General features: G+C 58.9%; 7 protein-coding genes across 7 annotated transcripts; 2 read left to right on the forward strand and 5 right to left on the reverse strand.

Moving 5' to 3' along the window:
• The first annotated feature begins 284 nt into the window (after positions 1–284).
• B0H18DRAFT_1047705 (guanine nucleotide binding protein, alpha subunit) lies at positions 285–2,278 on the forward strand. The gene is made up of 9 exons (XM_048030848.1): positions 285–621; positions 672–724; positions 781–846; positions 893–1,053; positions 1,111–1,191; positions 1,543–1,642; positions 1,702–1,784; positions 1,845–1,878; positions 1,942–2,278. Exons 1-9 carry the CDS (start codon positions 293–295, stop codon positions 1,989–1,991), a joined length of 957 nt encoding a protein of 318 aa, XP_047886140.1. The 5' UTR covers positions 285–292; the 3' UTR covers positions 1,992–2,278.
• Positions 2,279–3,044: 766 nt separating this feature from the next.
• B0H18DRAFT_1047724 (uncharacterized protein) lies at positions 3,045–3,470 on the reverse strand. The gene has a single exon (XM_048030849.1). The coding sequence runs from the start codon at positions 3,399–3,401 to the stop codon at positions 3,225–3,227; it is 177 nt and encodes a 58-aa protein (XP_047886141.1). The 5' UTR covers positions 3,402–3,470; the 3' UTR covers positions 3,045–3,224.
• On the reverse strand, positions 3,335–4,297 carry B0H18DRAFT_157952 (uncharacterized protein). The gene is made up of 2 exons (XM_048036899.1): positions 4,252–4,297; positions 3,335–4,196 (listed from the first exon to the last, which is right to left on the reverse strand). Exon 2 carries the CDS (start codon positions 4,193–4,195, stop codon positions 3,398–3,400), a length of 798 nt encoding a protein of 265 aa, XP_047886142.1. The 5' UTR covers position 4,196; positions 4,252–4,297; the 3' UTR covers positions 3,335–3,397.
• An 85-nt stretch (positions 4,298–4,382) lies between these two features.
• On the reverse strand, positions 4,383–9,086 carry B0H18DRAFT_1047727 (uncharacterized protein). The gene is made up of 5 exons (XM_048030850.1): positions 8,960–9,086; positions 6,614–8,908; positions 5,237–6,554; positions 4,645–5,144; positions 4,383–4,522 (listed from the first exon to the last, which is right to left on the reverse strand). Exons 1-4 carry the CDS (start codon positions 8,979–8,981, stop codon positions 4,667–4,669), a joined length of 4,113 nt encoding a protein of 1,370 aa, XP_047886143.1. The 5' UTR covers positions 8,982–9,086; the 3' UTR covers positions 4,383–4,522; positions 4,645–4,666.
• Positions 9,087–10,342: 1,256 nt separating this feature from the next.
• On the reverse strand, positions 10,343–11,319 carry B0H18DRAFT_1126039 (uncharacterized protein; the record flags this gene model as incomplete). Its single annotated transcript, XM_048035106.1, has 4 exons — positions 10,343–10,918; positions 10,976–10,993; positions 11,056–11,245; positions 11,303–11,319. The coding sequence occupies 4 exons, from the start codon at positions 11,317–11,319 to the stop codon at positions 10,343–10,345; spliced, it is 801 nt and encodes a 266-aa protein (XP_047886144.1).
• A 1,378-nt stretch (positions 11,320–12,697) lies between these two features.
• On the forward strand, positions 12,698–13,692 carry B0H18DRAFT_960180 (uncharacterized protein; the record flags this gene model as incomplete). Its single annotated transcript, XM_048042924.1, has 5 exons — positions 12,698–12,714; positions 12,772–12,964; positions 13,028–13,045; positions 13,103–13,273; positions 13,321–13,692. The coding sequence occupies 5 exons, from the start codon at positions 12,698–12,700 to the stop codon at positions 13,690–13,692; spliced, it is 771 nt and encodes a 256-aa protein (XP_047886145.1).
• Positions 13,693–14,170: 478 nt separating this feature from the next.
• Positions 14,171–15,562, reverse strand: B0H18DRAFT_887801 (proliferating cell nuclear antigen, N-terminal domain-containing protein; the record flags this gene model as incomplete). Its single annotated transcript, XM_048041199.1, has 6 exons — positions 14,171–14,236; positions 14,296–14,478; positions 14,532–15,067; positions 15,129–15,342; positions 15,408–15,460; positions 15,511–15,562. The coding sequence occupies 6 exons, from the start codon at positions 15,560–15,562 to the stop codon at positions 14,171–14,173; spliced, it is 1,104 nt and encodes a 367-aa protein (XP_047886146.1).
• Between the last annotated feature and the right edge of the window lie 5,632 nt (positions 15,563–21,194).

Below are 21,194 nucleotides of genomic sequence, written 5' to 3' on the forward strand. Positions count from 1 at the left end.
CGCAGCGAACGCGCCGCCTGGCGCACCATCATCCAGCTCAACCTTATCCGGTGCGTCTGCCCTTCTGCCCCTCCCCGCTAAGCTCACCCGCCGCAGATCCATCAAGCGCCTCCTCGAGGTCCTCCAGCAGGAACTCGACGAGTCCACCCAGCCCCTCCGCACCGGCGCCCCCGACAAGGGCAAGGGCAAGGCCGTCGCCCTCGCACCCGCCGCCGCCGCCAACGCCGGCCGCTCGCCCCCCAAGGCCACCGTCCGCTTCAGCACCTCGCCCCTCACCGACCAGCACCGCCGCATGCGCATGCGCCTCTCCCCGCTCCTCCCCATCGAGGAGCAGCTCACCCGCAGGCTCCTCCCCGACGCCAACGACCGCCTCCAGGACGTCTGCGTCCGCGCCGGCAGCGGCTGGAAGGGCCTCCTCGCCGGCATCCAGCAGGACGGCGGCGCGGACGGCCAGGCCAGGGCCAAGGAGCCGCGGCGGCCGAGCACGGCCGAGGGCCGCAGGGACGACCCGACCGCCGTGCTCGCCGCGTGCAGGGACGACATCATCGCGCTCTGGGAGGACCCCGTCGTGCGCGCCGTGCTGAAGCGGAGGGGGGTGCGGCTGCAGGACATGCCCGGCTTGTGCGTCGTTTGTGGCCTTTCTCCGTGGTGCACCCCGCTGACGCTCGCAGCTTCCTGAACGACGCCGCGCGGATCGCGACGATGGGCTACGACCCGACAGACGGTGCGTGCCACCCCCCGTCGCCCGCTTCACTGACTATATGCCCGTCGCCCGTGCAGAGGACATCGTCCGCGCGCGGCTGCGCACCCTCGGCGTCGAGGAGCACAGGTTCACGATGGAGAGCGGTGCGTGCCGCCGTCTTCTCACTCCTCTCGTCCTCACCCCGCGTAGGCGCGCTCCCAGGCTCGGAGTGGTACATCTACGACGTCGGCGGGAGCAGGAACAACCGCCCGATGTGGATCCCGTACTTTGACGACATCCAGGCGATCATCTTCCTCGCGCCCCTCGCGTTCAACCTCATGCTCGAGGAGGACACCAAGGTCAACCGCCTGGTGCGTGCCCGCCCCGCTGCGCACGGAGGCGGTGCGCTGACTAACGCGGCTCTGCAGGAAGACTCGATCATGCTGTGGAAGGAGATCTGCCAGAACCCGCTCCTCGCCAAGACGACGCTGATCCTGTTCCTCAACAAGGTGCGCGGCCCCCTCGCTCTCCCCTCCTGCGCCCCGCGTCGAGGCTGCCCCGCGCGCCTGTGCGCGCTCCGACCGGGCGGACGGGACAGCTTTGCGGTGGACGTGCGCAGGCTGACGTGACACGCGCTGACGTCCGCCTCTGTCTTCTCTTCTTCGTGTTTTTGATCGCATCCCGCGCATCATTGACGGACGCACTCCGTCGACTCCGGCTCGCTCGTTCCGTGCGCGGCTGCCTGTCGACACTGCCCGGCGACGACCGTGCCTCGCGCCGACCGTGCTGTGCGCGTCGCCGTCACCGTCAACTTGCCAAACTCAACAACGGCACAACGCGCGGCCGCCCGGACCCCGCAGATGGACATCCTGCAGGCGACGCTCGCGGCGGGGATCCGCGTGAACAAGTACGTCCCCAGCTACGGCGACCAGCCGAACGACGTCCAGCACGTCACGAAGTGTGCGTGTCCCGCTTGCACGCTGCGCCGCGGGGATCGGGCTGACGGGTGCGCTGCGCAGACTTTCGGGACAAGTTCCGGGGGTACCACAAGCGGCTGTCGCCGCAGGCGCGCTCCTTCTATTGGCACGAGACGTCGGTCGTCGTGAGTCGCCGTGTCGGTACCGCTGGGAGGGTGACTGGGGGCTGACTGCTCCGTTCACAGGACACCCGCTCGACGGCGGCGATCCTCGTTGGCGGTGAGTGACTAGAGTGTTCATAGTCTCTACGCCCATTGCTCATGTCGTCCTCGCGGGGTGCAGTGAGGGAGGGCATCCTGCGCGCACACCTGCAGAGCGTGAACGTCATCTAGCCGGCCGACGCACGCGCGGCTCAAGACGGATCGCCCGGTCGGTACCTCGCGACGCTCCGCCGTCTGCGGTCTGTTCCACGCAACTAACTAGGGAGAGGGTGCCCGAGCACTCCCACACCCCTGGCTCCGGGCGGCGAGCCATCGCACGCACGCCCCGCCACGGCGTGCATCGCCCTCTGCCGCAGGGCCCGCGCCTCGCCGCGCCCCGCATACCCGGCGCCGGTCACCCAGACGGTAGACCCCCGCCTGCTCGCGCTCTCGCACATAACGTTATTATCGCTCTCCGCCATGTTTATAGCTTTAGTCCGCCATCGTTGCGCCCCTCTCATCTCATGGATCTCTCCCTCCCCTCCCTCCTCTCTGTGTTCCGTTCATGGCTGCTTCTCTCGTTCCGGCGTACCTCAGTAATCTCAGTGACTCTGCATCGCATCATCACGTATACGTATGCTTATTAGACCCCCTGCTCTGCGCATGTTGTATCTACCTAGTTCAGTGTACTAATCGTCTGGATCTCGGATTTGGGTTGTCGGTTATCGGAGGCTTTGTGTGCTGTGCTGGATGGGTCGTTTGTTGCGGATGCGGCTCGCTGTGGTACGCCAAGGTTAAGTGTTCTGCGCCCCGGCGCTGCCTGTTGACGGTCGACATTTCCTCGATCGTGACCGTACTCGTCGCCGTGCTTGACGATGTGCTGCCGGCCCTCCGAGAGTGGTCTGGTTTCAGCTGCAGACCGCCCTGACAGTTCCAATGTCTCCGTATGACTGACACGGGTATCGTCAGCATGAGGCATCGATCCACAGCCCACCCGTGTCCAGCTGACCGCTCGCTGGCAGCGACGCCGACAGTCAGTTGACGGAAACGCCGGTAGCGAGGTTAACACAGCAGGCGCCGATAGCGACATTGACGTTGACAGAAGATGGATCCCGCCCGCCCATGATCATCCAGGGGATCCGCAGCCAGACGCATCAGCTCGGTCCTCCCGGGGATGATCGTAGGGGTGACGGACAGTTTATCAGTGGATGCCATCGGAGGAGATGAACTATAGTCGCGCGTACTGCAGAGGCTTGCCGTCTGGAGCGGTTGCGAACGAACGTGGATTATGACCTGAGGTCGGGACTCATCGTGGATCATACATACCTCTAGGCTCTACCTTGTTTGCTGTGCTGGAGGTTCAACGACGACGTCTCGCACCACAGCGGAATCCGGATTGCTCGCTTCGATACGATGCATCCCGCCTCAGGCTGAGACGACACCATCCAAGCCTACAGCGAGAACGCAGCTAAGTGGGTGAAACAGAAGCACGTCGCGAAAATCGTGGCTGACTGCCAGCGAACGGTGTGAGCATTCCGCATCGATGTGACCCGCACACGAAGAAAGGAGGATACACTCACCTGCGCAAGAGATACAGATCATGTCAGACCGAAGAGGAACCTCCTGAAGGCTCCGTAGCAGGAGATAACAATCTTGCGATTGTCCAATGGTACCATACCCTCGCTGTAGCGACGAGCGGGTCTCGGCACCGGGGGAAGATGGGCGTAGACAACCGTCTCTTGCGCGGGGTACTCGCCGAGTTGGACGGCGCGAACGAGGTCGGAGGTGACCGGGATTTTGTAGAATACAGGCATCGTACCCTTCATTGTGATCCCGGGTATGAGCTTGCTGGCAATGGTGTCTCGCCCAAGGGTGCGAAGGCGTGTTTCGTTGATGTTGGACAAAGCGGCAATCGCGGACGCGATAAGCTGAGGCTCAGAATTGGGCCGATCCATGTGTTGTTTGTCTTCTTGGACGAGCACCCCGGGGTCATTGGTGTCGTCCACAAGGCAGACATCCGCCGTTGCAAGTTTCTCTTGGCCGCATACCCAAAAGGGTATGCTCATCCTCGTCCTGGGGACCAGAGCCGTGAGGTCCCCGATATATTGGAGACATTTGAACAGTACGACAGCGTAATCTGCAACGGCGGACTCCTGTCCGTGGCGAGGGTTCATCGCGAGCGCCATGGTGCGGAGCAGCACGTAAGTATCGTCGTGCGCAGCTTCAGATGGGTCCTGGAGAGTGAGGACCTCCTTATGACGAACGTCAGGAGGAAAACGCTCCGAGAGCTTGAAGAATGTCTCGTAATCCTGGTAAACGACTCGGATGTTGTAGGCGAGCAGCTCGTTTGGGGTCCAGTCGCTGCCTGCCTTCGAAGAACGCGTGATATTGGCCATGCTATAGTAGCGCATGAGCCGAGTGTAGGCAAACAAATCCAGCTCGCAATACTTACCCACAAAGAGTCTGAACACCGGAGTGCGGCGAAGACAAGACGTACGTTGTTCGCGTCCCGGTCAGTCTCCCGATCGAACCTCCTAGGCAGTCTCACGTGAGCACCTCCTTAGTACTCAGTCACGATTGCTACTGGTTTCGCGACGACGAACATGGGCGTAAAAACATGATATACGTGAAGATGCAGTCGTTATATGACACATAAATGCGCGTGACTCTACATGATGTACCGTGGATGCACTGAGCAGCAAGATAGCGTGGCGACAGCGGAGCTAATAACGACGATGAGAGAAGGGACGGGCGATGGTTCGCGAGTGAAGGGCATCAATGCACAATGCAGGTTGTATGAAAATGAACGTCCGATGCAAGAAAAATAAGTACGTGAAATACGAACTGGTATGCGAAGACGCCATGCGTCAGGGATTCCGAGCTATCGGCGACGTTGCTCTGGATGGTGCCTCAGACGGCGCAGACCCGAAAAGCAGGACGCTCGTTGCAAGCAACGCCCTCAACTCGACTATGCACTCCCCGCATCTCGCATGCACCTCCCGCGCATTCTCGAGCAGCGGCCGAATGTTCTCTGGTGTCATCGCCAGTTTTAGATCACCCAGTCCGGACAGATCCAACCCGGGGTCGGGGCTGGTAATCCCTTGAGGTGGCGCTGAGCGCACACTACCCGTCTGCCCACCCTTGTGGGCAGGCTGTCGCGATCCATTGGATGGTTGACGACTGCTTGGACTAGGACTAGGACCAGCGGTAGTCGAGCGCTCGTTGCCTCGAGAAGGCGGGCGAGGTTTCCGGCTTCCCGTTAGTTGTTTGAGGCGCGAAGTTGGTGAGGCTAGAATGGATGGCGGAGGCAAGGCGGACGCGGAGCGACGGGGCGACGGTTCGGGACTCCATACAGACGACTGTGAGGCCTCGGGGAGCGTGGTGTGATGGGGCGACCATGGAGGTCACGGTCGCGCGGCTTCCGTTGCATCAGGTACGGCGACTTACCTCTGTCTTTCTTCAGACGTCCACGAACAGTAGCAGTGCCTGTCGTATCCGGTGCGGTCGAGCCCTCCAGCATGCGAGCTGTGCGCTCCAGATCGAACGCCGACTCAACTTGGTCCCAGTCCTCCTCGCCCTCCTCCGTTAAGCCGGTCGGCCCGCCCGACGTCGCAGAGCTCGGATTCGACGAGCCGAGGTCGTCCGACGACTGTTCGTTGTTGCCAGCATTCGACCTGTTCTTCTGGCCAATGCGGAAGATTGAAGCGAGGGAGGGACGGCGAGGTGACGATCGGTGGAGTGACATCGAGGTTGCGTACGGCGAGTTCGGGTGCCGGTCGTGTTCTCGTATGGACTTCATCGACTCGGGGCCCGTACTCGTCTTCGCTCGCCTTCTCTGCACTAAGCTCTGGTGCCAAGACTCAGTGGTCACGTTGTGAACCGAGCTCTCCGTGCTAGCAGACACAGATATTGTTGAGGTTGGGACAGGGGACAACGACGTCGGAGGGTTTTCAGCGTAGCTCTTCTTCAGGCTTTTGAGCATATCCCTGATGCCCCGCATGCCCAGCTTGCTGCTCCTCCGCTTCTGCTTCTTGGCTGCCACTGCCGCTGCCGATGCGCCCGAGCCACTAGCCTGAGTGCCATTCTCGCTAGGGAGAGTGATCGTGCTGCCCAGCGGGTCACCCCAATGCCAGGTACGATTCACGGCGGCCGAGTTCCAGTCTTCCTCGGGAATCGGCAAGCGGGAGTCCATCGTCACAGAGCTATCGGGGTTGTTGAGCATCTCGCGCAGCAAGATCAGTTGCCGCGAGCTGAGGTCATGTCTCCCAGTTGATGCGCGCCAATGCGCCGTGCTAGGTGGACTCGCGAGCGGAGGAGAGCTTACCGTCCCCGGGGCTACGATGATTGGCTTTGGCTCATCTCCCGCGAGAGTCACGGCCCGCTCACGGCCCTTCCTGCCTTCAGATACGACTGCCGCCGCCGACGTCGCTGCTGGGTCATGCGGCGGCGAAGTTGGTGCGGACGACGGATGGGGAGGCGCGCCGCTTCCGAGCTCGATCAACAGCTCAGCGCACTCCCACGAGATTTGATACTTGCTTTCGATAGAATGAAACGCCAAGATGAGCTCATGAGGCGTCTGGGGGACCGGTGAAGGTGCCGGGTTAGTATTCGAGCGTGCCCTGGAGGATGGTCTTGAGAGGCCGAAGAATGTAGGAGTAAGGGCTCGCGAGTGCATGTCAGGAGGGTGCTCGCCGTACATGACGGACTGGATCTCGCCGACCAACGAACGGTACGTCTGTTGCAGCTGCTTCAATTCTGCGGAGCGCCAAACCGGGTCAGCCATATGGACGACGTCAAAGAGAACCTACACTCACGCTCGATGCTCGCAGCGAACTCTCGTACCATCCCTAGATCCCTGCGCAGTCCGACCTGTGCCTGACTGATCCTCGCGGGGATCTTCAAGTCGCCCAGTGAGTTCCTCCGCGGGACCGAACCTACCCCAACAGTTTCCAACTCCTTCAGCGGCTGCGTCGCCCTGCCCAATGACGCCGCCTGCCCCGGAGACGAGGCCAGCTTCGGCTTCGTGGGCGACGGGAGCGGCGACGGGATAGGGGACATCGAGGGCACAACCTCACCTGACGGACGAGACGCGAGCGGGGTCGCCGAGCGGGACGACGAGAGTGCCGGATGGGAGCGCGACGGCTCGAGGCCCAGATGCGACCTGAAGAGCTTGCTCAGGTCCGGCACATCGCGCTTGCACTCACGCGGGGGCGAGGGTGGCTGAAGTTCGATGGGCGGGAGGAGGGGCGCGTCCTGCGACGTGCGGATCACTCTCGACGGCGGCCGAGGTGTCGTCTCCTCCGCGGGCTCCCTCTCCGCACGAATCGTCGCTGCGCCTGACGACTTGCGCGCCTGCTCCTCGCGATCGGGCATCTTGCTGGACGTACGCTTGTGTTTGCTGCTCCCGCCGAGGCTGATGCGCCGCATTCCGCCCATGAAGCTCCTACTGCCCTCCTTCGCCTTCGTCGGGTCCTGCTCCACAGACTCCGTCTCCGACTGCCTCTGTGAGTCCGTGGCATACTGCCGGTGCTGACCTCGGAGTCGCCGGCCTTCGCGGACGGTCAGGCTGCGATCGCTTCTGCTCACGTCCTCCACGCTCGCGGACGCCACGCTCGCTGACGTCGAACGCTGCTTCGAGCTCCCGCGACTGCTCGGCGTCGCCGACCTCCTGCCGAGGTCGTATCCGTATGACGAGTGTCGTGGAACGGGCGGTCGCGAGCTCCAGCTCGACCCAGAGCTCGATCCCTGCGAGCTGGAAGGGTGGAGCTGAGGTGCCTGCACAGACATCGGGCGGGACGGTTTGCGCTTCGGCGTCCCGAAGAACAGGGCAGACGAAGACACGGTGCTTCCGTCTGTCAGTCTGATCGAGCCCGTGTTGTCGGCATTGAGGTCCTTGAAGGGCGCCTTGCCTTTGCGCGGCGACGTCGGTGGGGTGCGCTCGATGCCCGCCATGGCCAGCAGGCGGTCTACGCTGGTCTTATGCTCGAGCGTTATCGGGGCGGGCGGCGGAGGCCCCGGCCCACCGCCGCCGCCACCGCGAAAAAACCAGCTCCCCTTCGGATGTGAGGAAGCTGGTGGTGATGAAGGTATGATGCTCGCCACGGACTGCGGGCGCGATACCAACTCTCGCTCTCTCTCAGGGTCCCGCCCTCTGTCTCGCTCCCGCTCGGTGTGGTGCTCCTGCAGCGCGATCTCCGTCGGCCCGGTGCTCGCGCGTTTCTTGCGTCCCGCGCCCCACTTCTTGCCGACCGAGCCAATGCGCGAGAGCAGGGGTGTCTTATTTGAGCCCGAGGAAGGACCAGGGGTGATGGGCGGCGGGGCTTCTGGAGGAGGTTCTTCGAGTGAGAGGCTGGCGCGCTTCTCGGGCGTCGTAGGCGCCTGGATGAGTGCTTGGCCGAGGTCGTCAGGGAGCTCCTCCAGCTCGTACATGCCGGGTGTCGCATTTGCTGGTGGTCTCGACTTCTTGCGTAGACGCCGCCTCTCGCGGTGGATCGGCGGGCTCGGCGGGAGGTGGGCGAGCGCCGAGTTGCCTGTAGAGAGTAAATGAATGTGGGATGTCGTCGAGTACGCCGTGGAGTCGCGATGACCATTCGATGAGACTGGCATTGAGAAGACGGAGGGTGTAGGCGAGTGCGGGAGCGGTGAAGGCAGGGGAGGAACTGGAGGGGGGACGTCGCCAAAGTGCAGGGGCATCCCACGCGTCCGCGAGGTTACCGTCTTGTCCTCCTCCGACGCTGCAAACCCAAACTCGTCCTCATCATCAGACGATCCCCACCTGGCCTTGCCTTTGGGCGAGCGACCCCCGCCGCCATCGTCAAAGTCCTCGTCCCAATTCTCATGCTGCCCCGAGTCGACGTGCGGCACGCGCGAGCGACCACGCGCCGGGGAGTCTGTGCTGTCGCGGAAGTCGTCATCCCAGTTCTCTGGCTGCTCGGACGACCGCTTGGAAGGCGTGGACGGGCCCGGCTCTGTCCAACGCTTGAGAGTGTTTTTGCGGTCCTTGGAGAGCGGCGTCGTCGGTTCGGGACGCGCGCCCTCAGGGAGACCGCCATCCCCGCGGGAGTTGCGCTGGTTGAACTCGAAATCATCGTCCCAGTTCTCCTCGGGACCTGCTGGCACGCGATGAGCGGGCGATGGTGGCGTGTGGGGGCAGCACGTACCTTGGGGGAGTGGGACAGCCATGCGCGGTGGGGATTGTCGTGAAGTCGTTGCGGAAGTCGTTGAGCGCGGTCCTTGCGCGCGTTGAGGACTGTGAGCGAGGGCGACACGTTATGAACGAGGCGGTCGTTGGGCAGAGACAACACACTCGAGCGCGCGTCGCCCGGCTATTGGCTGTTGCCTTTTTCAGACAACGCGTGCCTCGTGTCACGGCGACCGTGGACGGACGCCTCCAGCGGTCTCTTCGACCTTGTACGTACGCGGCCGTCAGGGCAACACAAGTACTTCCGAGAGCATGCAGTCTTCGTGGCTCATTCACTCCCCAGTCGGACTATGGGTTCTGCAGATGCGGCCTACACGTACGTGGATATATATATACTCAGGCCGACTAGTACTACCTCATAGCGCGTGCGTAGATAATGCGTCCAGCTTGATCATTTTTGCTAACTCTCTTATGCATCGACGCTCGTATGTTGTACTCGCGTTGACCATATCTGAATCCGAGTCGACGTTAGAAGCTCCCCGCGCGCGCGAAGGAACGAAGGCAATTCAGTACTAGTACCGACACACCACAAGGCCCTCTATAGGCACACGATCGCAAATCATGAGAGATAATCGATAAACTCTGTAGAAGCTGCAGTGGACTGACGACTTTGGCAAAGCGTCCGAGGAGAATGACAGCATAAACGATTAATGGATGAGGAAGGTATTGTGTATCAGAACTGTCCGGGCACTCGCTCGGTTGTAACAGTTGTTATCTCTCATCGCTTGTATTTTGTTATGGTTGTGGAGCGGGACAAAGTCGTCGACTGGCCCACCGACAGGTCCGAGTCGCCGCCACTACCATCCGTTCAGGAAAGAGCGCTAGCCGATGACACAGTACCAGAAGAACGCGAGAAATACTGTACTCTGGTACGTGCATAGTTTGTGCGCTCCCCGTGCAAGGAAAGATACAAAGGCACATTACAAAGGACCATAGTGATGTTGACTGAACAAGACGTAGCCGTTCGGAAGCGCGGCGGGAAGTATGATCCATCCCGCTTAATGCCTATGACAATCGCTGGTGCCTCAATGTACTGTGAACGGCACGGAGATGAAAGGTGCGAGCGAATAGCATTCGATAACAGATATAACAAGCTACGACAACAGTGTACAGTGACGCGACATCACGTTGACGGTCGGCTCAGCCATCCGCGACTTGTATCCAAAGCGAGTGCAAAGCAAGAGCAATCGACGACCGAAATACGATTATGTTACCAAGAAAGGACCTTCGAGAAATGATGACATCGCCGTGGATGTTTTGTGTTTCTAGGACGAGCATGCCGATCATAGTGCGACCCAGTGAGTTCTCCGTCAACGACAGATTGATACTCAGGCACTCACATCTACGCCATGGCTTCAGGAGGGGCACACGCCGGGTGCCTCTGGCGATGTCTGCGCAGAGACCCCGGCCGCGTAAACACCTCCGTGCATTGCTCGCACGGCACCTTGCGCATGACATGGGTGTGTCGCTCGTATACGTGCCTCCAGAAGTTGGTCACCTCGAGGCTGCATCCGTCCCACTCGCAGCATATCTTGACTTTGTCCTTGTCCACGAAGGACCGCGCGTTCTTGAGGTGGGTCTGCTTAATGTGCGCCTTGATCGCGAGTTTCGTGAGCTGAATACGGGCGCCGCACCCATCCCACATGCACGTCATGTGCGTCACCTCGTCGGTTGCGGGCGTGGGCTGTGATGCATGACGCTTTCCCTCCCATGTCAGCACGCGCAACCACAGTTGCGTATAAGGCAGCCATACCGATGAAGATTCCTGGGCGTTGTCGGACAACGAGTACGTTTCGGCCACGTCAGGTTGATGAGGCACCGGAATAGCGGCTTGACCGTCGAACATGTTGACATTATGCATAGACTCGACTCGGGGCGGTTCTGGGGCCGACGTGTCCGTGATGATGCCTTGCACGCCCTGGAGGTGATATTCTGCTCAGGCGTGGTACGCGGATGATAGATGACATGTACTCACATATAACTCCAGTACATCCTAGAATAACAGCAAGATCATGGTCAGGACATGGACGTTATCTGCGAAGGATGGATTCTCACTGCGTCATATACGTTGTATATATGCCCGCTGTCAGCGATGCTCATGTTGAAGGCATACGGTGGATACACGGCGGCTTCCGTGGAGGATCCTAGACCGAATGCCTGTGGCTGATCAAGCAGAGACTCGTCAACATGACTTGGGTTCACTTCGTCGACTGGCAAGTCGCCGGACACGTCTAGGGCGGGGAGCCTGAGGCAACAATCGACGAATGAGCTCGCGATTGCATGGCACGGATGCTCGACGTACCTGAAGTTCATTGGCATATGGTCCCGAAGCAATTCACAGGTAGTTATGTGCAACGGTCCGCGACTGCTGATGTGGTACCGTGCGGGACTGGGGTTGGTGAATCAACATGACATAGGACTGGTCGATGATTATAAGGGAGTCACCGGCCAGACGGGATTCCACCCAATCCTCATGTAGCACCACGTCCAGGCGATAGTAACCTGGAGTGCATGGTAGGCGCTGCATGCGCATGTCTTGAGAAACACCGCCGATAGTGTGGTCAAATGGAATACTGACCTGAACTCGGATTTGACTTACGATCCCGTCCTTATGTCATATTAAAGTTATGTAATGGGTGCCGGCATTCTCGCATATGTCAACCAGTCACGTCCACCTATAACTGAACCTTACTTCGATACTAGTAGTACGGCACAATAGAAAGCGAGATCAACAAGAAGCATACATTGCGAGGACGCATCCGCGGCGTCTACTAGTAGTACGGCACAATAGAAAGCGAGATCAACAAGAAGCATACATTGCGAGGACGCATCCGTGGCGTCGGGCACTTACCACTTTGTTCGCGGTGCTTGTTACCTTGCGACTGCAAGGTCTCTTCGGGGGTCTGAATTCGTCGTGAGAAATTTCCGCTTTTGTTGGCCTTGTTTGTCCCACCTCCAAATCCGGCCAGACGGGGCTTAGCTGTCGCCCTCCGCATACCGAACTCAACCTACTGCGCCATGTGCATGAGCCTTCGCTGTGCATCGTTCTCGTCGACATCGCGCGCGTAACTGTTCAAAATGTTCGTCCTCCTGTAGTAGGTACTCGTCTGAGCACCTTTGGATCGGCCTTCAAATTGCCTCGAAGCTTGACGAGCCCGGGAAGTGGTAAGTGCCCGACGCCACGGATGCGTCCTCGCAATGTATGCTTCTTGTTGATCTCGCTTTCTATTGTGCCGTACTACTAGTAGACGCCGCGGATGCGTCCTCGCAATGTATGCTTCTTGTTGATCTCGCTTTCTATTGTGCCGTACTACTAGTATCGAAGTAAGGTTCAGTTATAGGTGGACGTGACTGGTTGACATATGCGAGAATGCCGGCACCCATTACATAACTTTAATATGACATAAGGACGGGATCGTAAGTCAAATCCGAGTTCAGGTCAGTATTCCATTTGACCACACTATCGGCGGTGTTTCTCAAGACATGCGCATGCAGCGCCTACCATGCACTCCAGGTTACTATCGCCTGGACGTGGTGCTACATGAGGATTGGGTGGAATCCCGTCTGGCCGGTGACTCCCTTATAATCATCGACCAGTCCTATGTCATGTTGATTCACCAACCCCAGTCCCACACGGTACCACATCAGCAGTCGCGGACCGTTGCACATAACTACCTGTGAATTGCTTCGGGACCATATGCCAATGAACTTCAGGTACGTCGAGCATCCGTGCCATGCAATCGCGAGCTCATTCGTCGATTGTTGCCTCAGGCTCCCCGCCCTAGACGTGTCCGGCGACTTGCCAGTCGACGAAGTGAACCCAAGTCATGTTTACGAGTCCCTCAGGTTTGATCAGCCACAGGCGTTCGGTCTAGGATCCTCCACGGAAGCCGCCGTGTATCCACCGTATGTCTTCAACATGAGCATCGCTGACGGCGGGCATATATACAACGTATACGACACAGTGAGAATCCATCCTTCGCAGATAACGTCTATGTCCTGACCATTGATCTTGCCGTATTCATAGGATGTACTGGAGTTATATGTGAGTACATGTCATCTATCATCCGCGTACCACGCCTGAGCAGAATATCACCTCCAGGGCGTGCAAGGCATCATCACGGACACGTCGGCCCCAGAACCGCCCCGAGTCGAGTCTATGCATAATGTCAACATGTCCGGTCCAGCCGCTATTTCACTGCCGCATCAGCCTGACACAGCGCAAGTGGCCGAGACGCACCCTTTGCCCGACAACACCCAGGAATTTCCATCGGTATGGCTGCCTTATAGCTACCCGTGGTTGCGCGTGCTGACATGAAGGGAAAGGGTCACGTATCACTGGCAGAGCCCGAGCCCGCAACCGACGATGCGACACACATGACGTGCATGTGGGATGGGTGCGGCGCCCGTATTCGGCTCACGAAACTCGCGATCAAGGCGCACATTAGGCAGACCCACCTCAAGAACGCGCGGTCCTTCGTGGACAAGGACAAAGTCAAGATATGCTGCGAGTGGGACGGATGCAGCCTCGAGGTGACCAACTTTTGGAGGCACGTATACGAGCGACACACCCATGTTGGCACGCGCAAGGTGCCGTGCGAGCAATGCACGGAGGTGTTTACGCGGCCGGGGTCTCTGCGCAGACATCGCCAGAGGTACCCGGCGTGTGCCCACCCTGAAGCCACGGCGTAGATGTGAGTGCCTGAGTATCAACCTGTCGTTGACGGAGAACTCACTGGGTCGCACTAGCGTGCGCACTATGATCGACGTGTTCATCCTAGAAACACAGGTTACTCCTTGGAGATTTCTTGCCTTTGTAATTGTATCCCGTTGTCGATTGCTTCCGATCCGCTTTGTACTTGCTTTGTATACGTTTTCTATGTCGCGATCCCTAACCAGAGGAAACGACGGATGTTTTGAGTCTGTGTAAAACAGAACCTTGTGTTATTCGTCGCATTTAGTTCCCTCTCGAGTGCCTGCCTCCGAGTGTAATGGTACTAAACGCCGAGGAGGTCCGGGAGTGACTAATGCACGACTCTCCGATGTTCTTGTTGTTCAATGACATCGTCGAGGTAGGACGAAGGACGTGAGTAGAAATCAATACACAGCAGATACAATTAGCTACGACCAGATACGACACAAACAGACGACATAGACATAGACAGTCGGCTCAGTCATCACCGATTTTGGGTGCTAGATAGTAGCGAATGTGGCCTTGGCCGAACTCGTACGAGACCTACAAAGATGGAGCCCGCGTAAGTCAACTGTCAACCAGTCAGATCACCATGAACGCACCAATAAAGGGACCTCGTTGCTCATCATGAGCTGGACGACGTTCGACAGCGAGCCGCTCTTCGAGAAGTTGACGAGGTACTTCAAGCTGAACGTCAGGTTGACGTGTGCGTTCATCTCGACCTTGACACCCTCGGGCAGCTCGTCGTCGTCGTCTTTCTTCGCCTTCTTCGAGGGCTTGGAGCTCTGCGGGACTGCGTCAGGACGCGTGTATACCCAGCTGCTCCGAGTGTACGTACCTTCGCAGGCGCCTTCTTGCGCTTTTTACTTGAAGACTCCTCCTCTTCCTCTTCCTCCTCATCGTCCTCGCCCTTCGGCTTGAACTCTTGTTCGTCCTCCTCTTCACCTTCGCCTTCACCTTCGCCTTCCCCGTTCATCTCCACATCCTCGCCATCTTCTTTCTTGACCTTCTCTTTCTTGATCTTCTTCTTCTTCGGCTTGTCTTCGTCCTCGTCCCCGTCCTCTTCCTCAGGTTCGTCCTCCTCCTCTGGTTCATCTTCTTTCTTCGACGACGACCCGCCCTTGCGCGTGCTCGCCTGCGTATCGCGGAGGAGGATGTTCCCGTTCGCAGCCTCGCCGTCGCTGATGAAGCGCACGCCCTCCTTCGAGACCTCGATCCTGACAGATTCCCCGAGCTGCGAGAGGTCACGCACGATGCGGGCGAACTCGTTCGCGGGCATTGTTACGCGTGCGTCGTAGTCCGTGTCGGGGATGTTCAACGTGTCCGCGTCGATGTCCATCAGCTTCATCTCGTACTCCGCGATCCGGTCCGTGTCTGGCCACGCATGAGTCAGCAGGGCGCGCACAGAGAGGAAGGGAGGGACGCGACGACTCACTTCGTGCCTCGTATGTGAGGCTGAGTACGTCCGCGTCGTCGTTCGCCTTGAGAATGCACACGTCGTCGTCCTTCGCGCACTTAAGTACCTTCGTGAACGACGCGAGGTTCACGCCGAGCGGAATGGGGCGGTCGCATCTGTACCGCTTGAAGCCTGACGCCTTCAAGCTGACCGCGACGAGCGCGACGTGTGAGTTGTCCATCGCTTGCAGGTTCTGCGCGACGCGCGACGATCTTTAGAGTCAGCGCGTAGCACGCGCGAGAGACGCGTAGTACGTACCAGGCCCTCCTCATTGCACTCAAAGTTGGCGTCGGTGACAAGCTCTTTGATGGCTGCAGGTCACGGTGAGCGATAGGAAAGAGGCTACACGGGACGAGCGCACCATCGAGCAGACGCTTGAGAATGGCGGCTTCATTGAGACGCGCTTCGAGCATGGTGGATGGTGAGGAGATGGGACGCGGGGAGAGAGAGATGGAGGCAGAGAGACAGACGCGTCGAACGCGTCCGATTGTTGTGACCTAAATAACGAACGCGCCTGTCACGCGGAATCACGTGCTGTCACCCAGCGGCCACAAACGCGTGGACGCGTTCTGGGCGGACAACTTAGGTACGCCAGACCGCGTTCTTTGCAAACCGGGGTGAGACTGTTATACTGCTTAGGAACGGAAACTTCGCAGACGATATCTTAGCTACCAGCTGGTCTGCACGTCCACAAAACGCAGGTTTAAATCCATAAAATCTTATCTGCAGTTTAAGGTACGGCAAACAACCCATCATCAAGTCAAGGAAAGCACCATCCTTACCGATCTGCCTCCCAGCCACGTCCCCTATTGATTTTTCTTCCCAAACAGCTTCGCAAATAACCCCTTCGGCCCACCCTGTTGCTTCTTATACGTTGCGGCATTAGCGTCGGTCGCCTTCTTGATCGCCTTGCTCATCTTGCTGTTCTGCCTGTTCCAATTGCGCCACGCCCCCTCGTGCTCTTCATGCGTCTTGTAGTGCTCGCGCTGCGGCTGGTCGAGCCCCGCGGTATGGGCGTCGGTCGCCTTCTTGATCGACTTCGCCATTTTGCTGCTCCGCCTGCTCCACTGGAGCCATGCCTTCTTCCACTCTTCGTGCGTCTTGTAGTGCTCGCGCTGGGGCTGGTCCAATTCGTTTCGCGCGACGAGCGCGGCCGAGAGGTATCCACGACGGAGGAGGTCGACGATGTCGACGTTCCCGCGCGCGGACAGGGAGAGGTGGGCGTCGCTTCCGGCTACGAGGTGGTCGAGGAGCTGGAGATCGCGCGCGTACAAGGAAACGTCGGCGTCGCTGCGGGACCTGGAGTGCGAGTGTTGTGGTCAGTCGTAGATCGAGGATGAGGACATGCGGACGACGTACGCGAGCATGTAGTCATCAACTGGACGCGCTACCGCGACGGAAGCAGCCGCGACGAGGACGGCGAGAGGGAGAAAGCTTGAGAAACGCATACCGAACGAGTACGATGCGGGTTGGAGAAAGGTCGCTGGTGGTGCAGGGGAGGAATGAGTGGTCGTGAGAAGATGATAGGCGTTCAGCTATACGTGAAGGAATCAAGCAAGGCTGATGATCGCCAGTGGGTAAGGACTATGGTCAGCGTGAGTGCATCGCGGGGTACGTACCAACCAGTGCACTCGCTGTCGGCCAGCTTCGAAGCAGATAGGAACGCTGAGGCCTGAGGGACCATCGTGGGGTGTCTGCGTTTATATACTCTTCGCCAGGGATATTGATGCGCACGTTGCGCTGACACGCTCTCCGACTGCCCAGAACAACCACTACTGTAAGCGCTGTCCCAAAGGTTACGGATCAGTGGCATCACTGTAGGACAGGGCAAGATCTGTCATTGCAAGGCGCTAACAAGCTCACTACATATGGCAGCTAAAGTAGCAGCTGCACTGTTGTGTGAGTCTTCGCGGAAAAGGGAGCCAACCTCGCGCCTGCGTGGCTCCCAGCTCCCCAGACTCGAGGGACGGTACTTTTCAACCTCTCCAGGAGCAATGCATGCTTTGTGGCTGCGCAAATTTGAGCCAATGCAGTGCTTGCCGGACAATAGGTCGTTTGACGGGTCATGCACAAGCTATGCTTCCAAGTTCAACCCGAATGAATCCAAGAAGATCCAAGACTCTTCTTGGTCGCAAATGCCGAGGTCGCATGATCCCGACTCACCATAACGAGCTACATTCGGAGACGGTCAACCACAACGCAACGCTCTGACGGCTGCTACTATCCGCATTCACTAGCGCATAGCACACCCGGTCATCACACCGTACGTGCATCCCGAACTTTGCCAACCAAGCTCCGGGACGTCGACAGTCCCACTGGCATCGATCTCCACTCCGAGTCGAGGCGTTGCTCGTGGGGAGCGCCTCTGGATGGCCTGCGGCGAGCCAAAAGGTAAGGCGTTTTGAAAGAGCGACTAGGGACAGTCCATGACACGGCGTGCAAATGGGTCGAGTGGAATGTGAGGAGCAGTTGGCATCGACAGAGGAGGAACAGAGTTCGAGCGGCGGCAGTGCGCGAGATCTGATCGTGATCGACGCCACCGCGACCCAGCCACCCGTACACGACCGTGCCACTAACGGCTCTCCCCTCGGCCGCCAAAGATTCAGCGGTCGTGGTGTGGTCTGCCTAAGGGCGACTACCTTGCACCGATCCACTGTATTTCGTGACTCGCGTATAGCCGCACATTCGCGAACTCTTGTTTGCCAGTCGGCCACTACTGTTTTACCATCATGCGGTAGGTCATCAACTCAAACCACCCCTTCGTCGCCCGATGAGTCCCCGCAAACATCAACGGCGCTGCGACGGCTGGATTTCCGAGGCGATCGGGACAGAAAATAGTTGTGAGCCTCGCAGCCAAGTTTCTCATTTCAGGTTCTCCGTCGTTTGCAGCACGAAGCCGCGAGTCGTGGCAGGTACGTCCTCCTCGGTGTCTGAAATCTCTCGAAGTCCATTGGGATAACACCTGCGACTGTATTTTGTTAGCTTCATGCGCTCTGCGGGACCATGCTCAACCAGAAACGTATAGAGGACGCAGTTGGGGTTCAGACATCCCAACGGCATGTTAGTCAACTTGAAGTCCACATCCTGAGCAGTACATAATCGGAGGAATTGTTGTCTGCGGCCGAATGTTCAATGCACCCGGATCATGACAATACCCGGAGAAAGCGTCTCAAGCCGACTGCGTCCACGGACATGAGAATATGACAGCCGCCATGCGATCCGGGTTCATCGACACTAGTACGAAGCGTTTTCGGGCCCCTAAAATTGACGGGAAAGGGGTGAGTGCCACTCTACGCATCCGAACAAACAAGATATACTCATGGAGAATGAGCAGAGGGGTGAGCCCGACTTCTGTGACTCGCAAACCGAAGCTGAGTCATAAGCACGGGACTACACTACGTGCCATGTCGAGACTCACGCTGCTTTTGATATCTGACGTCTCTGCTTTCGAAATTCGCGGCTAGGAACGAAGGGCGACTAGCACCCGCGCAAAGCGACGGCGAGTTTTCGGGCAAAGCCTTTGAATACGGGCTGAGCGTACGTTCGACCTCCGGGAGCCGTCCGCATGTCCGTTTCTGACGTACAAGACGATATCGCTGACCAGCTCGCAGTCGCGATACTCTACGTCGAGCAGGATCTATCAGCGACCTGTGACAAAGGCCGCCTTCGACCGCTGGTGGGGGAAGTATGCTGGCAGCAACTCCTACACTGCGCGAACACTCGACTCCCGCCGCTTGACGTCTGCGTGAGCGTCGAAAGAGATACGTACTCCCCAGCATGATGCCGTCGATCACCGAGCACTCACATCCCAGACCTCCAGTGACGGGGCAAAATGCGCCAACACCAACCTCCCGACGACGCAGGTATCCAACCGCGACGTCAAGCACCATCTCTACAACCAGATGGGGATGTACGACCCGGGCTCGAAGGAGATCCTGGACAAGAGCATCTTGAAGTTGGGCGGGCGGCTGCGTAATATTGACGACTGTGTACAGAGAAGACTGGCAACGCACTCGGGCTTGCCGGCTGTACGATGGGAGGTATCTTGTCAGCGAGAACGCGCGCAGAGTGTGTAGGTGCGTAGTCGCTACAATTACATCGCATTTTGGTTTACTCATAGACGTCCGTACTCTCTGAGAACCGCAGTGAGTCGCTGGGCCATGCGGGTGCTTTGGATGGAACCTTTCCCATCTATTAGCTGGTCTGCACGTCGCGCCGACATTCTGTATACGGGGTGAATTGAACGGAGTTAGGATGCCTCTCGAGAAGGGCACACTTCATCGAGACACCGCGCACGACTGCCATCGCAGCATGTCTGGACACACCAAGTACTCGGAGTCCAGGTTTCGACCAGCACGTACGTACGTCACGTTTCAGCACAGGCTCCGACGTTCGGACGATATCCTTGTATGAAGTCTCATCTGCAGTCGCCAGTGAGGTACAGCAAACAGCCCACCAAGTCGAGGAAGGCGAACCCCCCGGCCGATCCCGCCTCTCAGCTACGTCCCCTACTGCTTCTTCCCAAAGATCTTCCCTATGATCCCAGGCTTCGACCCGCCGCTCTGTTGCTGGTACTTCTTGGCATTCGCGTCGGTCGCCTTCTTGTACGACTTGTCGAACTTCCTGTTCTGCGCGTTCCACTTGAGGAACGCCTTCTCGTACTCCGCGTGCGTCGCGTAGTGCTCGCGCTGCGGCTGGGCGAGCGGCGTGGTGTGCGCGGCGGTCGCCTTCTTGATGGACTTCTGCATCTTGCGGTTCCGGCGGTTCCACTGGATGAACGCCTTCTCGTACTCCTCGTGCGTCCGGTAGTGCTCGCGCTGCGGCTGGTCGAACTCGTTCCGCGCGACGAGCTCGGGCGCGAGGTACTCCCGGCGGAGGAGGTCGACGATGTCGAGGGTGTCGCGCGCGGAGAGGGAGAGGTCGGCGTCGCTCCGGGCTACGAGGTAGTCGAGGAGCTGGAGGTCGCGCGCGGACAAGGACATGTCAGCGTCGCTGCGGGACCTAGAGGAGGGGTGATATGGTCAGTCGTGGATCGAGGTGAGGACATATGGGCGACGTACTCGAGCATGTATTCATCAACTGGATGTGCTACCGCAACAGAAGCGGCCGCGGCGAGGACGGCAAGAGGGAGGAAGCTTGAGAAACGCATACTGAGCGAGTACGGTGAGAAGACGGGATGAGGTTAGGGTGGAGGTGGTCGTTAGAAGGGCGGTAGGCGTTCAGCTGTACGTGAAGGAATCGAGCAAGGCTGGTCGTCGACAGCGGGTAAGGACTATGGTCAGCGTCGGTGCCTGCGTGAATGGCATCGCGGGGTACGTACCAACCAGTGCACTCGCTGTCAGTGAGCTTCGAAGGAGAAGACGGAGCTGAGGGGCCATCCCGGGGTGTCTGCGATTATATACTGCATCGGCTAGCGCTGTGCGGTCGACCGCGGATATCGGTGATGGTGCTCAGGTCACTGTCCACGTTGCGCTGAGACACCCTTCGACCGCCCAGCACAACTCAGGTGAGCGCCGTCTGGATTCCATGGGATTGGCAGATCAGCTGTGGCCCGAGGATCAATGTTGGTCTCATACGCGCCCGGTCACCACGGCACAATTCCCGAACGTGTGCGGTGGTGGGGAGCGACCTACGTACGTACTCCCGTCGGATGCGTACGAGACCTGGGGAAATGACAGGGTGTGATCTGACATTGCAAGACGCTAACAAACCCATAAACGTAGCAGCTGCACCGTACATATTGAGTCGAAACCCAAACCCCGCGCCTGCGCAGTGTCTTCCCGTTCCCCAGGGCACGGTACCGTTACTTATGTTTCCATCAAATTCGTGGGGAGCGGGAACGCTCGGTGCACCGCTTTGTGGTCGCCGCCCCGCCAGGAACAAGACACGGGTGATGCTGTCTTGATCGGTGCCCGCGCCTGCCGGTGAACAAGTCGTTCTGGCGCCCACACCGCGGCCACTGAATGGCTCCTTCTCCCGTGAGCCGCGCTTCCAAATTCCCGTCAACCCGAGTCGACCGGCGCATGGCAGATCCCGACTCGGGCG

This window comes from Fomitopsis serialis (assembly GCF_022376445.1).
Source record: "Fomitopsis serialis strain Sig1Antser10 chromosome Unknown B0H18scaffold_179, whole genome shotgun sequence".
Taxonomy (NCBI): domain Eukaryota; kingdom Fungi; phylum Basidiomycota; class Agaricomycetes; order Polyporales; family Fomitopsidaceae; genus Fomitopsis; species Fomitopsis serialis.

Bases quoted from the DNA above. Each gene is read 5' to 3' on its own strand.
- B0H18DRAFT_157952 (XM_048036899.1), bottom strand. From the start codon at position 4,195: ATGGCCAATATCACGCGTTCTTCGAAGGCAGGCAGCGACTGGACCCCA.
- B0H18DRAFT_1047724 (XM_048030849.1), bottom strand. From the start codon at position 3,401: ATGATCTGTATCTCTTGCGCAGGTGAGTGTATCCTCCTTTCTTCGTGT.
- B0H18DRAFT_1047727 (XM_048030850.1), bottom strand. From the start codon at position 8,981: ATGGCTGTCCCACTCCCCCAAG. The intron at 8,909-8,959 runs GTACGTGCTGCC...GCGTGCCAGCAG, and splicing joins GGCTGTCCCACTCCCCCAAG to GTCCCGAGGAGAACTGGGAC. The intron at 6,555-6,613 runs GTGAGTGTAGGT...GGCGCTCCGCAG, and splicing joins GTTCGCTGCGAGCATCGAGC to AATTGAAGCAGCTGCAACAG.
- B0H18DRAFT_1047705 (XM_048030848.1), top strand. From the start codon at position 293: ATGCGCATGCGCCTCTCCCCGCTCCTCCCCATCGAGGAGCAGCTCACC. The intron at 847-892 runs GTGCGTGCCGCC...CACCCCGCGTAG, and splicing joins CAGGTTCACGATGGAGAGCG to GCGCGCTCCCAGGCTCGGAG. The intron at 1,785-1,844 runs GTGAGTCGCCGT...CTCCGTTCACAG, and splicing joins GGCACGAGACGTCGGTCGTC to GACACCCGCTCGACGGCGGC.